Consider the following 17,851-nt stretch of genomic DNA (forward strand, 5'->3'; position numbering starts at 1 on the left):
AAAGTATTGAGCAAAGGCTGTGTGAATACTTATGTGAATGTGATTTTTCGTTATTGAGTTTTTTTAAATGAGCAAAGGTTTCAAACTTCTTTCACGTTGTCATTATGGGATATTGTTTGTAGAATTTTGAGAAAATGAATTTAATCCATTTTTGGAATAAGGCTGTAACAACAACAAAATGTGGAATACGTGAACTGCTGTAAATATTTTCTGAATGCATTGCAGCTGTGTTTTGCTGGGGGAAAAAGAAAAAAGCTCATGCTGAAATATATATATTTTCAAGTGAATTTGACACTGCCACACTACCATTAGAAGAAATTTGTTAGTATTTTCTCTTAGGCCCCAGTCACACACTGGCATTCTGGGAATGTGCAGAAATACACGTCCTGCTTTGAGGTGCTATGAATTCTTAATGGCACCCCAAATGCAGTAGGCAGAGGTGAAAAAATGCACAAGGCTCAGTACAAAAAAGTGTGCACCAGATACTTTGGCATGTTTGTCATGCATAGGACAGCCCATGCAAGTGAATGGGCTGCCCTATGCTGTTGTATGACAAATGTTTTTTAAATTCCCACAGGTGGGAATTGGGGCCTTAATGCTAAACTCTAGCCTTACCTGCAGTGACTCACAAGCTCCTCTCCTGTGTTGAAATGGCTTTCTCCAATTTTTACTGCACACTATAAGCTTCTCACTGTGTGCATCTGAAGCTGCAGCAAGTCAGCCAGAGCCCATTTCATTTATTGGCTGTGGGATATTTAGCATAATCTTGCTTCCACATCCTCACTATCATTTTTTTTTTTTTTTGAATTTTCAATCATGGAGGCACAGCTTCATATGTGGATGTTACCTGGTGCAGTCTGCATGTATTTGCGGGCTGCCTATGAACACCCACTCGCCCAGCCTGACATTTACCCATCAAGGCATTTTTGTATTTGCACAATTCCTGCCGTTAAAGCGGAGTTCCACCCTAATTTACTTCTGTGGCTGAATTTGTTGCCGATGCCTTTCGCTTTTTTTTTTTTTTTTTTTTTTTTTTTTTTTTTTTTTATATAATGTAGTACCTTTTTTGTAAGGAAAAATAGTTTTCACTTCTGTCCATTCTCGCCACTGTGAAATGCATACTTTCCTTTTTCCCATAGGCTTCTGGGATACCAGTGTAATCAATCCCAGAAGTCAATGGGTGACCTCCACTTCTAGCTTTTCATTGTTTCAAAACCGGAATTGACACAATGCTAGGCGGAGGTAGGTGCCACTTTCCAGGTTGGAATGTGATTGGCAGGTTGGTTGCCACAACTAAGGTGTGTGGTGTGTTATATTGGGAGATGCATGCTGGGTAGCCAGCTGCACCGAAATAGACCCAGGCAGGCTTCAGATGCCCACAACAGAGATGGACTCCTGCCTGCTTCTGAGATTAGGTACATTTTTTTTAAAGATTTAACAACCTGCATAAATATAGTCTAATACAAATATAATCAAGGGGAAGCTTTTTAAAATCTATTATGGGGACTGGAGCTCCGCTTTAACCAGCCCATTGATTGCATCAGGGCTTGAAAGCTCTTGAAAAGAGTACTGAAGCAGGGTTTGCTGTGATGTTTTCATGAAACTATGTACAGCACCCTGCCAAACCATCCCATAAGCCATGATCCATCTATCTAGTATTATCTCAGTTCCTTGAAATGTATCTTCTGTTTCTTGCCTAGACACAAATTGCATCCACTTGGCCCCCTATCCTGAAAAAATGTTTCTGACAAGTGTTTTTGATCCAGCAGCTACTTGGTGGAAGAAACAGCCTGTGTGTATGACTACCCATAATAAACAAATCAAGTGTTGGCAGTACCAACTAAGTAGGCATAGCCATATTGGAGTAAACTTGTATAATGTAAAGTGATTTTAAGTTTTGAATTGCCATTATTGTAATTTTAATATTTTGCTTTTGCAGTTGGTTATGCTTACTGATCAACAGAAAGCTAATGTGGAGGTGAGTGGTCCTCATTACTTCAGGAAAACTTGATATATTCTACAACAGATATTTTTTCCAATGTACTAATAATAATCCTAATATTTCATAAGATCTGCATTTTTTTTTTTAGTGTCCCAGATAAATAAAATTAACATTTATGGTACAAATACCTCTTTGCTGTTACCACATAAATTTTTATATAATACCCTACTGTTTGTCTATAAACTGTAAAAAATAGGATGGTCATTGAGCCTTTAATCTCTAGTTCTTTTTTTTTTTTTTAACTTTGGAACCATTTCATCAACAGTAAATCTGAGATATTAAATTGTACCTTTTTTATATGCATGAAGAGATTATATTTATATAGGAGTGGAACCAGAATTGCACTACTGTGCATTATGGTCACTGCGCCAGTAGAATAAAATAAAATAGTGCTGTATTTGGTAATGCAGTGCATCTGGGCTAAATGTCATCTGCATGCCAGAGAAAACTAGCTGGTCTCTAATTTTGACTATAGTCTGTCTTTATTTAAAATTTCTTGTCTAATGATGATCATCTCTCTTGTAGGCTGTAATGTTGGCAGTAATGAAGAAATTAACTTATGATGATGAATATAACTTTGATAATGAGGCAAGTTTGACATTGTTGAAACCTAAGCTTTTCTGATATTAAACAGAAACCTTGTGGCCCTGTTTTTCGTTTACATTGGTGCCTTTTTTTCACTCAAAATATGATGATCAGTGACCTCTTAAAATTGACATACTTTATACATCAATTATTGCATATATAGTTTTTAATATGTGTGTGTGTGTGTATATATATATATATATATATATATATATATAATGTGTATATATGTGTGTGTGTGTGTGTGTTATTGGCGTATAACACTCACTTTTTTATTCCCCCCCCCCCCCCCTAAAATCAGGGGGAAATTGGGGGTGCGTGTTATACGCCGATCCCCTGCTGTTTCTAACCCTTTCTGCCATTCTCTGCGGCTTCTGGCTATCTTCGGCCGTTCTCAGCGGCTTTCGGAAAACTGGGAACGGCCGAATGTGCCCGAGAAAGCAAGGCTGCAAATGACTGGCAAGGTTGCGAATGACACTAAGGCTGCATTTAAATGTACGTTTTTTTTTTTTCCCCCTTAAACTTCCCTCCTAAAAGTTTTTATTTTTATTTTTCCTGAATTTTTTTTTTCCACAAATAGAGCTTTCTTTTGGTGGTATTTGATCACCTTTTTTTTTTTTTTTTTTTTTAAGACATTCCAAGGTATTTAGTAAGAGGAATGGTGAGCTTTTTGATGTGGTAATTTTTTTCCAACAATTCTTTGCAAAATTAAGATTTTTTTTTTTTCTTTTTTTTCCACAAAATTGTCATTGTAATAGGTTATTTCTCTCACGTGGCATGTGTATACCACAAATAATTCCCCAAAATAAATTCTGCTACCCCTCCTGAGTATTACGATACCACATGTGTGGGACTTTTCTACAGCCTGGCCACATAGAGAGGACCAACATGCAGGGAGCACCATCACGTGTTCTAGGAGCATAAATTACACATCTAACTTTTTGACTACCTATTGCACTTTTGAAGGTCCTGGAGCACCAGGACACTGATACGTGGCACTGATGACACGTGACACTAATACGTGGCAGTGATGACAGGTGGCAGTGGGGACAGGTGACACTGACAGGTGGCACTGGGGACAGGTGACGCTCCCCGGTAGATGGCGTCCGCGCTGTAACCGTCTTTTGGCTATATCGTGGGCGCAAAGTGGTTAATTTGCCGCATTAGCTTACAGTTAGGAAATGCATGAACAGTTGTGTAAATAGAAAGTGATCCAGTCATGGTTGCCATATGTCTTTTTATCATCGCCATCAGCTTTCAATTCACCAGTGTACAATGTACCCCTACGTTTTTACTTTGTCAAAGCTGAGATTTGGCATTTTCCACGCTTTTGGAATCCTCTGTTTCGTGGACAAGAATGTGGGTCACTAGAGCGCTAGGCTTACAAATTAATTTTTGGTTCCTGACCTGATTCCTGTTTCAAACTTTTTTTTTTTTTTTTTTTGGTGTGGTTTTTTTTTTTTTCTTGGTATCTGTAACAAGTTCTTATTGTATGCTACCCAGACTTGTGTAAAATATTTGCAGTCAGAGTTCCATATCAGTTTGGTACTATATGAACAAATTTTTATTGGAGATCTGGGCCCATGCTAAAATGATGCATCTTCCAAACTGTTCTCTAGTAAACCTTGACTTCATTCTTGAATCCTTTTGGTACTACAGAAATGTTACGTAATGTACAGATTTGCTGTAAATTGGAATCACAGGCAAAGATGAGTGTGGTAAAAATGCTTTAGCCCAGCTATGGCATCCACAGTGCAGAAGAGCTGCATGGTGTAGGTCCATAATATCACATGAGAAAGCACCAGTGACATGACTAACTGCATGACTCTAGATGGTAAGCTTTGATAATGTTGAGCATTAAGGGAGCACATTGAGGAAAGTAGGGGGCGTTAAATAAAGGAGGGCAAATAACGGCCACGCGTTGTTCAAAATTTGCTCCAAAAACTGTCCCTGAGGCTAAAAGGGGTGTTTAGACATTTTACAGGAGCATAGGACTTTACCAGTGTGGCAATGTTTATCATCCAGTCAGGCTAGAGGAAGGAAGACAATAAGGGAAGCTGCAAAACTTACAATGGTGAAGAGTGGTAATCCAAGCATCTGATCATAATGGCCTTCGTCAGAATTTCAGGTCAATGATGAACACATTTTAAAATGTTTTTTCATATAACATTTGTTTTAAAACTACACTCTAATAAGTTAAGCTGGGGAACGCTTAGAAATTAGAAGCGGCATTCTGCAGTGCTTGCAATATGACACAGAGGGAGGAAGTAATTCTGTCATCTCAGTTTGCTTGTAATAACAAAAAAATGCTATTTTCAAAAACAGGGTGAAGATGAAGCTATGTTTGTTGAATACAGAAAGCAGCTAAAATTGTTGTTGGACCGTCTTGCACAAGTGTCACCAGAACTACTGTTGGCCTCTGTTCGCAGAGTTTTTAATAGTACACTACAGTAAGTGAATTTTTCAATTGACTCCTTGGCTGTAGTTCCAGCATAACCATAAAATGTTTTGTGCGTTGTGCAAGAAATAAAAAAAAAAAAAAAAAAAAAATCTTTAGTCCCGATTGCATTTTTGAAGATACTGCAGTGACCATAATTAAACCCCATATAGCCATGTTTCCTTATTGCTAAGAAGCTACTGCTAACTAGTGAGAAAATAAGCATGTATAAAGAGTCGGTGTAACATTGCTGTTATCTTATTTATACTTGCATGCATTTTATCTGGGTCTTGCAAATGCTAGATTCCATTAAAGCGGTTTTGGATTTTTTAAAGTCTAGTGTGCCCAGAAATACTACTGGCTCTTCAAATGTTTTCCTTGGAGTGCAGTGAAAGGGCATCCACCTGATGATCACATTCTGCCAGCTCCTAGATTTCAGTCTGGCTACTGAATTTTAGGCTTGATAGAAATCAGGTTGTCTATATTTATACTGCTCTGCAGAAAGGCAATCAACAGTTTTTTTGTCTTTAGCATATACTTTAAAAAAAAAAAATGCATCTAGTTTTTTTTTTTTTTTTTTTGTTCCTTTGAAGAAACTGGCAGACTGCCCCATTTATGGAAGTAGAAGTTGCTATTCGGTTGCTGTACATGTTGGGTGAAGCTATCCCTGCATCTCATGGAGCTCATTTCTGTGGAGACGCTACTAAAGCAAGTGCATTGCAGGACATGATGAGAACTGTAAGTGTGTGTTTTTTTTTTTTTTTCTTCCCTTACCCCCCCCCCCCCCCCCATGTCCTAATAGGGGGTTGTAGCCCTCCACTTTCTTTCTCCTGTCCCATAGCCAAAACAGGAAGTGAGGACATTTTAACACTATAGCACTTTTGCCCTTGCAGCACAAAGGGTCCTAAGTTTATACACAATGCATTCCTCATCTACATGTAATGATTTGTGTTTAAGTGGGTCTCCTCTTGTACTCTTTCTGCCCTGCAGATGAATTGGCTTTCATTCAAATTGATGGTATGTCTGTGCTGAAGATGTTTTGGCCAGTGATGATCACGTGACATCACTGGCCCTAGTCTTCTCCTTTTCTGTTTACTTGCTGGAAGTTTCCTTTTTGGGGGTCCTCTCAGGAGAAAGAGGGCAACATCCTTACAGGGGGGTGGCAGGGGACCAGTGATCTCCAGGTTCCATTGTAATACTGGATCAGTGTTTCCCAGCACCTTTAAGCGTCTCTGCAGTAGGGTCTAAAGTTGACGGTTTTATGTTATGTAAAGTGCTGTTTTGTAAAAAAAAATTATTTTTTTCTCTCTTCCAGCTTGTTACCTCGGGTGTGAGTGCCTACAATCACGCATCTGTTACATTAGAATTTTTTGAAACTGTGGTTAGATATGAAAAGTTTTTCACGGTTGAACCCATACACATTCCTAATATTTTGGTAAGTTTGTTTTTTGTTGCACAAGTATGTGTACTTGACCTGAGTCTTGAAAAAACAAGTACAAGCCCACAGTCCCTAGCTCCGTAACCCTGTCTAGGATAAATCCCCTAGAAGTGGAACTTGCCATTTCTAGATGGTGGCACCATTCTCCAGTGTTGATACCCTTCTGCCTGAAATTTTCTTAAGAATTGTCTGCAAACCCATAGGTTTGAATAGGGCTGTACTTAATAGTAGGATTAGGACTATGGCCATATTAAGGTTTATGGAAAGTTACTGTGTAGCTACAGCACTGAGGTTGTAAATGTTGACGTACACCCAGAAAGAGCGGTTAATGTACACCTGGGTGCGAGTTCAACTTAGATTCATGCTGAACTCTAGGCAGATATTAAAGACAAACACATGTAGCTCTGTAATCATTAAAAAGTTCTGCTGTTACTGTGAGCTGGCAGGCTTTCCTTTGCAGAAGAGACATACAATCTCTTCTGCAATAAACTACACCTAACTGCCCCGATCCACCAGGATATAAATTTAACGTACGGCAGCCAACCTGATCCCTAGGTGCCAGAATGACTAGCTCCTGCACATATGCAGAAGTCTCATCCTCCCATGCCGGCCAATGAAGATGGCTGAAAACCGGCACGCAGGAGAAGATGCCAGTGAGTGACAATTGGAAAGGTGAAGCATTAATGACTTTAACTCTGCTTTAAATGTGTGTTTTTTTTTCTTTTCTTTTTTTTTTTTTTTTTCAATTCAAGCACTGTAAATGGGTGAATTTGACTTTGGTAACAACCTCTTGCAGTCCCTGTATAGCAGGACTGAAGTGTTAGAGGAGGCAGCAGTGCACGGAGCCAATCAGTTCATCCTGATAGGCAGGGCCATCCTTAACGCAGGGCAAATGCGGCACCTGCCCAGGGCCCAATCTTTGTTGGGGGGAGGCCCAAAGCATTGAGCCCGCAAATTGGGGCCCTGAGGACGGCTTTGCAGAGGACATGGGCGGCTGTATTCCCAAGCTAGCCAGCAGAGGAGGCGGGGCCGGGAGCTCCACTGACGCTCTGACCCCACCCCATGCAGCCTATATGCTCAGAATAAAGCGGCTGTAGTGAGAGCAGTTATATTAGTGGGAGTGTCAGTGGAGCTCCCTGCTCCGCCCCTCTATACTGGCTGGGAAATATAGGTCTGGGGGCGGGGCCAGCAGATCCACTAATGCTCTAACCCCGCCCCATGACTGTATGCTCGGGGGGAGCAGTTGCAGTGGACGCCCTGCCCCCGGGCCTCTGGCTATATTCAGTTTGCTCAGATGGCCAGGTATGTCCTTACACCCATAAAATGCCTGACTGCTGAAACCCTGAGCTGTGTTATTCAGCTGTAAAGCTGTGCATTGCTGAAACTTCTCTGACTATCTCTTGTATAATGTCTGCAGTCTCAGATGGTCTCCTGTAGTATATACACAGTCTGAGGCTCTCCTGCAGTATATTTGCAGTCTCTGACCCTTTTCTGTAGTATGTGCATTAGTGTGCCACTTGCTCAATAATTTGGAATTGCTCCAATGCTCAGTGAGTGGTAATGATGTTCATTAACCTGTAGCAACCAGTCAGTGAACAGTAGTAGTCTGCTGTAATCTCTAGCAACCAATAAATGCGTGGTCATGATGTGCTGTAACCCCTAGCAAACAATAAGTGAGTGCTAATAATGTGCAGTAACCTCTAGCAACCAACCGGCAAGCAGAAATTATGTGTTGTAAACTTTAGCAACCAGCGAGTGGTAAGGAAAGGCTGTAACCTCTGGCAACCAATTGCAATTGCTTTGTGATCGACTGCAGTAAACTGATTTTGAGACCACTGGCGATTTCTTTATCTTTCATCATAGGACACAGAGCCTCAAGTATTATTCCTCGGTGGAGGAAACAATACTTTGTTTCAGCTTCACAGTCTGAAGTACAGAACCTTACAGAGATGGTTCACTCAACTTTCATGCTACCCCTAACAGAGTTAGCTGAAGGTGGGTTCATTGAAACCTTTACAGCCTTTGCATGCGTTTTTCCCATCCACACATTACTAGAAAAGCTTATTTATACCGAATGGGATCATCCGGATAAGCATTTTTCCCCTCCAAAGAGATTCTCAAGTCTTTATCCTATGGAGGAAAAATTCACTAATATATGGAAAGTTCCAGCAGTTGACGCTGCAATTTCCAATGTGAAGAAAAGTTTAACTTTTCAATTGATCAATGTGCATATGCTTAAAGGTCCAACAGATAAGAAGTTGGAAGGTCTATTAAAATAAAATCTTTTTTTTTTACTTACCATGACTCGGCCTGCAATTGCAGCTATAGGCATCTGTCAGTCCTTAAAGGACCAGTTCACAGATGCTCTTAAAGAGCTCCCTGCACAACAGGCCCAGGAATTGGCCGAGCTACCAAAAGCATTATGCTTTTCCATAGATGCTATGAAGGATTCTGTTCATCAGGCATCACGCCTTGCGCTTGTACTAGTACACATGCGAAGGACCCTTTTGGTTAAAGGATTGGTCAGCTGAAGCGCCTTGCAAGAACCTTCTAACTAGTTTTCCCTTTAAGGGAGAATAACTATTTGGCGATAGTTTGGATAAATACATCCAAACAATATCTAGCGGAAAGAGTACTCCTTTTGCTAGTCAAAAGAAAAGATAAACGTCCTTCGTTTAAATGCACTTTTTTTTTTTCCTGCACCAGGTGCATCCACCTCTAGGCAGTGGCGACGGCCTCGGCTGTCAGACTCTAGAGGAAGACTTCAGGGTCAAACCCAGGCACAAAGGAAGACCTGGGGCCGCAAGTCTGCGCAAGCACAATACCAAGGCCTCATCATGAAGAGGCATCTCCCCTCCCCAGGGTGGGGGGGAAGACTTCTAAGGTACTCAGAAGTCTGGCAAAGGGAAATTCAGGACAGATGGACTCTCTCCACAGTGTCTCTAGGATATAAGCTAGATTTTCGAACCGTCTCGTTTTCTGAGGTCAATCGTTCCCAAGGATCCAGGGAAAAGGAAATCCCTGTTGCAAGTATTAGACCGATTATTGGCTCATACAGATGACCATGCAAGCAGGGTTTGGGGTTTTACTCGGGGTTTACAGGGTTTGGGGTTTCATGCAAGGAGTGATGTGGATTAATCCGCCAATTAAGTCACCCTTAAGCCCTTGGGACTTGAATTTAGTTTTGTTGGTGTTATAAAAACAGCCATTTGAACCGATACAGCATATTCCTTAAGTCCTTTTGACAAGGAAGCTGGTATTTTTGGTTGCGATATCCTCAGCAAGGATCCTCTCAAGTAGCATTGCTATGGGACATCCCACTGAGTAAATGGTTGAGGCTCTGTGTCCTGTGATGTACGATAAAGAAAATAGGATTTTTAAAACACCTTCGCTGTAAAAATCCATTTCTTGGAGTACATCATAGGACACAGGTCCTGCCCCTCTCTTTTATGGGGTGTAAGTATATTGCTTGGCTACAAACACTAAGGTACTCCTGGATTGGTTATACCAGTGTCAACACCTGAAGGTAGGCCCATAATCCACTAAGTAAATACTTGAGGCTCTGTGTCCTATGATGTACTCCAAGAAAAGGATTTTACAGGCAAGCAGTTTTAAAAATTCAATTTTTTTGTATGTCGGGGGGGAATGCTGATAGGTAGTGAAAGAGTGTCTTGGGCTCAGATGAAATGGTTGAATGATGCTGACTATCACACACGCGCACTAGGTGCAGTGGAAAGCCCTTATTTTTTCTTTGGATATTATGGAAGGATCAGAACCCCCAATAGGTTTTAATTGCTGTCCTGCTGGGGAGATTCACCCTATCTGTTCCGGTGACTTGTTGTCCAGAAAATGGGTCAAAACTCCATTTGAGTAGTCCCCAGAACTTAAAGTGGATGTAAATCCAGTTCACAAAATTTTGAGCTGGGCACATATATCTACAGTGTCAATTTTTCTCTCTCCAAAGCCCTAAGTTCTGTGGCTTTTTCGTGCTCCGTTCTTCTTTTATCAGCATGATCATTTCTGACAAGTTCTCTGTTAACACTGATAAAACCAGGCTGAATTTTGTCAGGGTGGGTGCTTTAAATAGAGAGCTGGCCTGTTCACAGAACAGCTCTGCAAGTCTCTGCCTATGTGGAGGGAGGTGTGTGCCTTTCCTCCAATCGGCTGTCTCAGTGTATGACAAGAATCCACACCCACAGGTGAATCAGGAAGATTTAGAAAATTCTAACAGGACGTACACTTTTTAAACAGTATATAAAGCTGAAGACAGGAGATATACATGTAAAACCTATGTAGGATGATTTGTTTTATCTGTGTATCTGAGGTCATGCACTTCACTGGGTATATGTGAGGGTTTATATCCACTTTAAGGTAAAAAGTACAACTTCAATGGAGGTTTGAACTCCAAACCCTTACTAGCTTGTCACTAGATCAAATTAAAGTGGAGCTCCACCCTAAAGTGGAGCTTCCGCTCATTGGAACCTTCCCCCCCCCTCCGGCGCCACAATTGGCACCTTTCAGGGGGGAGGGGGTGCGGATACCTGTATAGTAAAGGTATTTGCACCCACTTCCGGCATAGATATCCGCAGAATCTGTGGATATTTACGCCACTTCCTGCGGGTCCCCCGCTGTCTGCTGGAAAACACATCGGTCACGATCCTTATTGCGCAGCGCGACTCGCGCATGCGCAGTAGGGAACCGGGACGTGAAGCCGCAAGGCTCCACTTCCTGATTCCCATACCCAAGATGGCGGCGGCAGCACCCGAAAGCCGATCGAGAGATCGGCCTCGAGTGCCGACATCGCGGGCGCACTGGGCGGGTAAGTGTCCTTATTTTAAGTTAGCAGCTGCAGTATTTGTAGCTGCTGACTTAAAAAAAAAAAAAAAAAACGGCAGAACTCCCGCTTTAAGTGTTAGCTGAGTGTTAAATTGATTAATAATTTCATCATAATTCAAGGTTATTTCTACTGGTTACTGGAAAACATATGTTTTAATAAATGTGAAATGCATCTTTAACTTAATGTGCTAGAGTGACAGCTAGGAGATGATTTCCCCTTATTTTTTGAGACGTGTCACAGACATCAGACATCAAAAAATAGATTGTGCATTATCCCTTCCCTACTTTAAAACATTAAGACTTCTTTCGAAGTATACATATAGTCAAAATGTCTTTTGTTTTAAAGTACCATGCATTCTTTAGTTTGGCAGTCACCACCAAACGTTTTTTTTATGTGGTGTGTTTTGTTTTTTGTCAAAGTTTGGGATAGTAGTAGTTGGGGAGCTTGGGTTTATGTATATAATATTGCATTAAAAGCAAAGTGGAAGGGGGGGGGCGTGGCCTGACCTTGCATGGAGTAGGACGCGTGTCTCCGGAGCTCCGCCGAGGAATCCTGTCTCCCACGCTGATCCTGTGACACCACAGCACCGATACTTACCTGAACACGTCTGGCAGGCGTCCCTCCATTCCGGCGCATATGTCTCCCTCGAAATCCCAACGATCGGTGGTGGCGCGGTTGTCACAATACCGCCGACATGTGAGTGAGGAGGGGGAGGAAAATGGCGGCGCGGGGGAGCCGGGAGGGCCGCGTGTGGCGGGAGACACGGACAGGCTTCTTGAAGCCATTACATTATGCCGCACGTCCCTTACATCCCAAATTGAGGAAGTGCAAATGGACATCTCTTTATTGAGGCAGGACTTTCAGAAACTGCGTGACCGGGTAAGGGACACTGAGACCCGTATTAGCAATGTGGAAGACGCTCTCCCACCACTGCAAAATTATGCTGACCACATGCAGAAGCAAATGGACCTCCTGATTGCTAAACAGGACAAAATGGAAAATCGCATACGCAGATGCAACATCCGATTGATTGGTCTTCCGGAGGGGGCTGAAGGTAAGGACCCCACAACTTTTCTGGAACAATTGCTAAGTACCTATGGCCGAGAGTCTTTTTCCCCCATGCTGGCGGTTGAACGCGCGCATCGTATGCCTGCCATGCCTCCACCTCAGGGTGCACCTCCACGCACCTTTATTGCAAAACTCCTGAACTATAAGGACAGAGATGCTGCCCTCCGCATGGCCCGGGAAAAGGGTAATATCCCTGTGGGTAATACTAAAGTTGCAATCTTTCCTGATTTTTCCGCGGACGTCCAGAAACGCCGACAGTTTCATGGAGGCCAAAAGATTACTACGTGCACAGCAAGTGAAATACTCTATGCTATTCCCTGCACGCCTCAGGGTGGAGGCAGGAGACCGGGCGCTCTTCTTTGAACAACCCAGAGAGGTCATAGCATGGCTGGAACGCAGAGTGCCTCAAGATGGAGCTGCCTGAGACCCTTTGGGACGTGTGAGCTAACACTTTTTTTTGTTTTTCCCCTGGTGTCCTGGAACTGTGGCAAGTTGCCTGATCTCTCTTTGCTGCCCTATTATCGCTAGGGTACTTGCATCTGAGGCGTATGTTACCTCTATGCCCTTTCTACTTTGAGATGTGCTGAACTTTCCGATTCTGGGACTTTTGCGCCTGCTGATGGTGTCAACGTTCATGGATCAATTTTTTCCCTTTTTTCTTAGTGTCCCTGTTAAGGGACCTTTTCTGCAATACATACCTGTTTGTTTTGTTACAACAATTTTGGTTTTCCTTTTTTTTTCTTCCTTCTTTTTTCTCCCGGAGCAAGGGGAGACATGTTAGACCTACGGTCTAATTGCACGGTGCAGCGGAAAACTGCTCCATTGTCGGCTGGGACTTTTTTTGTTATGAGGGAACTGGTCACTGGGACTGGACAGCAACTGACACTTTTGCCTATTTACCCGGGTCACCACTGTGTGCTGTTATACAGGGGGATCTGCTTTGCCTTGCCCTCTGGTACCGGTGGCTGCGACCCTCTTTCAGACTTATTGTTCTAAATTTTTTTATTGATTTAATGAAACTGGTTTTCCCAGCCAGGCATGCTTGGTTTTTCAGGGAATATGCCCGCACAAGTTGGGGTTGGTGCAGGGTAGGGTGGGGGGAGGGGGGTGGTTTGGTTCAGGTTTCCATGCAGAAGATTACTATAAATAAGTTGAAGTATGTATCTGGACTAAGTGTTGCTTTTACAGAATGTTTTTTACCACTACTGCATATGCAGCCCCTGTTTGGGCTTGATCAAGCACAACTGTATTGGGGCGTTTATAGGAGGGCTGTTGGGGGGAAAGCCGACTGCACTCATTACTCTATATGACTCTATATGGCATCTATACGGTTTCTTACCTGGAACGTGAGGGGCCTGCGTGATAGAATTAAGCGCGCGGCAGCCTTCACGTTCCTCAAAAAGCAAAGGGCGGAAGTGATGGTGCTAGTTGAGACACATGTGGAGGGTGGACTGCAGATGGCCCTTAAACGCCCTTGGATTGGGTGGGCATTTCATTCCACCTACACGTCTCATTCGAGGGGGGTTTCGGTACTTGTAGCTAAGTCTGTCCAATTTGAACTTTGCGAAATTCTTACTGACCCACAGGGCAGGTTTGTTTTTCTACATGCTAAATTGTATGGGGAACCCTACCTTATTATGGCCTTTTATATCCCCCCTCCATTTACCATGTTGTTGAGGGACTGTCTTTTATGTCCAGACATCCGGCGGTTCCGGTTATCTGGCTGGGGGATTTCAACACTACGCTTAACCCTTCCCTGGATAGGCTCAAACCCCCCGAGTTGATGATGGGGCAAGCTGGGACCACTAGGTTGTCCAGGCTTATAACCACCATTCACCTTGTGGACACTTGGAGACATAAATTCCCTCAAAAGAAGGAGTATTCATGCTTCTCACCCACACATGGTTCTCTCTCCCGTATTGACTTTATACTAATATCTCAACAACTCACTCCCAGACTCAGGGAAGTATTGTTCTGCCCCAGACTACTTTCGGATCACAGCCCCTACTCTATAGTGCTTGACGTACCCCTGGGTAGGCCTCCGCGGGCGTGGCGGCTAAATCCGTTCTGGCTGACATTACCCGAAGATGACACTATTGAGGCGGAGTGGATAAAAAATTTTGAGGACAATGACCACACGGCCTCAGTTCCAGCAGTGTGGGATGCATTTAAATTACACGCTCGATCGGTGCTGACTGCCCACATTAATAGGCTCAAAGCTGACTCGGCTAATGTCATTATTGAGGCTGAGGCAGATTTGAGCTCCATGGAACGCACCTACATAGATGACCCGTCTACGGCAAACGCTGATGCACTTAGACTACAGTCGAGAGTGGTTTCCCAGCTGCACCACGACAAGGCCCGACAGAAACTTTTTTTTACCAAACAAAAATATTTTGAATCCGGGGAAAGAGCTAGTAAGTTGCTAGCATATTTGGTACACAGGGAAGACAGGCCCCCGGTTGTTATTTCTTTGCGGGGTCAGGGGGATACAATGATCACGGACCCTTCTGAGGTGACAGCTAGATTTCGGGACTTTTTTGCAGACTTATACACCACTACAGTCTCAGACGACACCACTCCGATGGACAACTTTTTGGTTCAGGTTTCCCTCCCCCAAGTTACGTAGGAACAGGTGCAGGCTCTGGAGGCTCCCCTGACCACCGATGAAATAGTGGGTGCTATTGCGGAATTTGCAAAATCCAAGTCGCCGGGGTCAGATGGTCTTCCCATTGAATTTTATTCCCGTTACCAAGATGTGCTGGCGCCTAGGCTTCTCGCCCTCTACGGGAGTCTTTTTGATACACTGACATTGCCTCCGTCCATGAGGGAGGCAACGATAGTTTTGATTCCCAAACCTGGTAAAGATCCGGGTTTCCCGGAATCATACCGCCCAATCTCCCTATTGCAGGTAGATATTAAGATTTTAGCTAAAATACTCGCTACTAGATTGAACGGAGTGATCCTTAACCTGATTCAGGCTGACCAGGCGGGCTTTATGCCGGGGCGGAATACGTCGTTCAATCTACGCAGGCTTTATATAAATCTACAGGCAACGCATGAGGCGGTGGGTGAGCGTGTGGTTGTGACACTTGACACGGCTAAGGCATTTGACTCAGTGGAATGGGAGTATTTGTGGAGGTGTCTAGCGGGATACGGCTTTGGCCCGAACTTTATCCGGTGGGTGAGGCTGCTGTATCATCACCCAACGGCTAAGGTGGTGGCGAATGGGTGGTCCTCCCGGGCGTTTGGCCTTAGTAGGGGTACCAGACAGGGGTGCCCACTGTCCCCGTTACTATATGCCTCGGCTGCTGAACCTTTAGCGGTGTCGATTCGTGCGGACCCTGCGATCAGGGGACTGACGATGGGTCGACTAACGGAAAAAATCAGTCAATACGCTGATGACACGCTGTTATACCTGGCGGACTCTGGCCCTTCCCTCGCAAAGGCCCTGCACAGGATAGAATGGTTTGGTAGCTTCTCCGGTCTTCGTATAAACTGGGAAAAATCCCAAATTTTACCTATTGACAGTTTTCCACAGTCAGAATCTCAGGCCAGTCTGCCTCTTCAGCGAGTTGACACTATTAAGTATCTGGGTGTATGTCTCTAGGAATCCAGCAGATTACATTGTGCTGAATGTAGAACCATTATTCTCCCTGGTGCGTACCAAGATTCAGGCCTGGTCTCGCCTCCCCCTTGGGGTTTGGGGGCGCGTTAATCTGATTAAAATGGTCCTCTTACCTAAAGTACTGTATGTGTTGTGGCATGCCCCGGTATACTTGCCGCTGAAATATTTTAAATCCCTTGAAAGTCTCCTTAGGCCCTTTGTATGGGGGAATAATGGACACAAGCTTGCTTGGCAGGCTTTGAAAAGCCCGACTGATATGGGGGGCATGGCTCTTCCAGATCTAAATCACTACTACGTTGCCTCACAACTGTCTCAGCTTTTTCATGTAGACAAGACTGATAAACAACGTTTTCTTACCCTTCTCTGCCCTACTTGGGCACAAATTGCAGATGATCCAATAGCTGCTATCTCGACGGGGGCGGGGAGCTCTGCAGTGGAGCCAGGTAAACACTCCATGCTTTTTCATTACAGAAGGATCTGGGATCTGGCATTCACTAAATTGAATGTTACATCACCAAATGACTATACCCCACTTTGGCATAACAAACAATTGCCGGAACTTCAAAAGATCCAGGGTGTTCAGTTATGGGTATCGAGGGGAATATACTACATGCATCACCTGATTCACCATGGCACTATTAAAACGTTTCAGGCGCTGCAGGAGGAATTTAGTATTCCAAACACTATGCTATTTCAGTACCTACAGGTTCAGCATGCACTTAGAGCACAATTTCCGCAGTCATTGCCTCGGCCTGCTCCCAATCCTATTGTCGCCATAGTGAAAGATACTGATCCCAAAAAGCTTATCTCGTGCTTTTATGGTATGCTTACGGCCCCCGTCTCGGCGAGACTAGCGTATGCTCTGAAGTCCCGCTGGGAGGGTGATGTGGGTGAACTGACAGGCGAGGAATGGGAGGAGGCTCTGGAGACGTGCAAGTTGGTGTCCCCTAGGCTCCAAGACAGGCTTTCTCAGATCTACATAGTGCATAAAGCATACCTCACCCCCCTCTGGACTGCCAAATATAACACGAATCAATCTGTGCTCTGCCCGATGTGTACTTTTGAGACTGGGACGTTCTTCCATCTTATCTGGTCTTGCCCCAAACTGCAGGAACTTTGGAAACAAGTAGTATCATTTCTACATGATGTTATGGGCTCGCCCTTGGCTCTCGACCCCAAACCCTGTCTACTAGGGATATTTCCTGACGTATTAGATAAAGTTACTAGCACTTTCCTGCAGGAAACCTTGTTTTCTGTTCGAAAAGTGATAGCTAGACAGTGGATGAGGCCCCTTCCACCCCGGGTTGAGGACTGGAAACGGGAAGTTAATTTTACGCTCCCATATAATAAATTCTTATATAAAAATAGGGGGTGCCCAGCTAAATATCATAGAATTTGGGATAGATGGCTGCAGGAGGCTACCACGTGTGATGAGGGAATTTGATGTAATGTTGCAGTAAATGACATGTCGATGTTAGGACTTTCCTTCGCTGTGATACATAATGGCTACTGTAATGGAGAAATGTCTCTTATCTACTGTTATGGTTATGACGCAACACCTTTTGAATGTTCGGTGTATGCCACTGTGATTGTAATCTCTGCAATAATGTTCAATAAACATTACCTGTTTAATGGAAAAAAAAAAAGCAAAGTGGAAGAAACCCACTACTGTATGGTTTATAATAGATCACAAACTTTTAGGTAGTGTTCTGGCACTGTTCTCTATCAGTAAGTGACATGGTCTATTTATATTCTCTCATTTCAGATGGCATTTCTGGATCATAGAGGCTTACGCCATTCTAGTCCTAAAGTTCGCAGTAGAACATCTTACCTTTTTTCACGTTTTGTGAAATCAC

At 43.5% G+C, this 17,851-nt stretch overlaps 1 protein-coding gene across 1 annotated transcript in view; it reads left to right on the forward strand.

Moving 5' to 3' along the window:
- Positions 1–17,851, forward strand: part of XPOT (exportin for tRNA) — a gene marked incomplete in the record, with an annotated part of 105,671 nt that overhangs the window by 40,697 nt on the left and 47,123 nt on the right. Inside the window, 6 exon segments of the mRNA XM_077470090.1 lie at positions 1,940–1,978; positions 2,528–2,590; positions 4,913–5,037; positions 5,618–5,762; positions 6,340–6,459; positions 17,761–17,851. The exon segment at positions 17,761–17,851 is cut by the window's right edge and continues 4 nt beyond it. Coding sequence (XP_077326216.1) covers positions 1,940–1,978; positions 2,528–2,590; positions 4,913–5,037; positions 5,618–5,762; positions 6,340–6,459; positions 17,761–17,851 — 583 coding nt within the window.

This window comes from Lithobates pipiens, unplaced genomic scaffold, assembly GCF_037356315.1.
Source record: "Lithobates pipiens isolate NorthernLeopardFrog02 unplaced genomic scaffold, aLitPip1_a1.2 Scaffold_8, whole genome shotgun sequence".
NCBI lineage: Eukaryota > Metazoa > Chordata > Amphibia > Anura > Ranidae > Lithobates > Lithobates pipiens.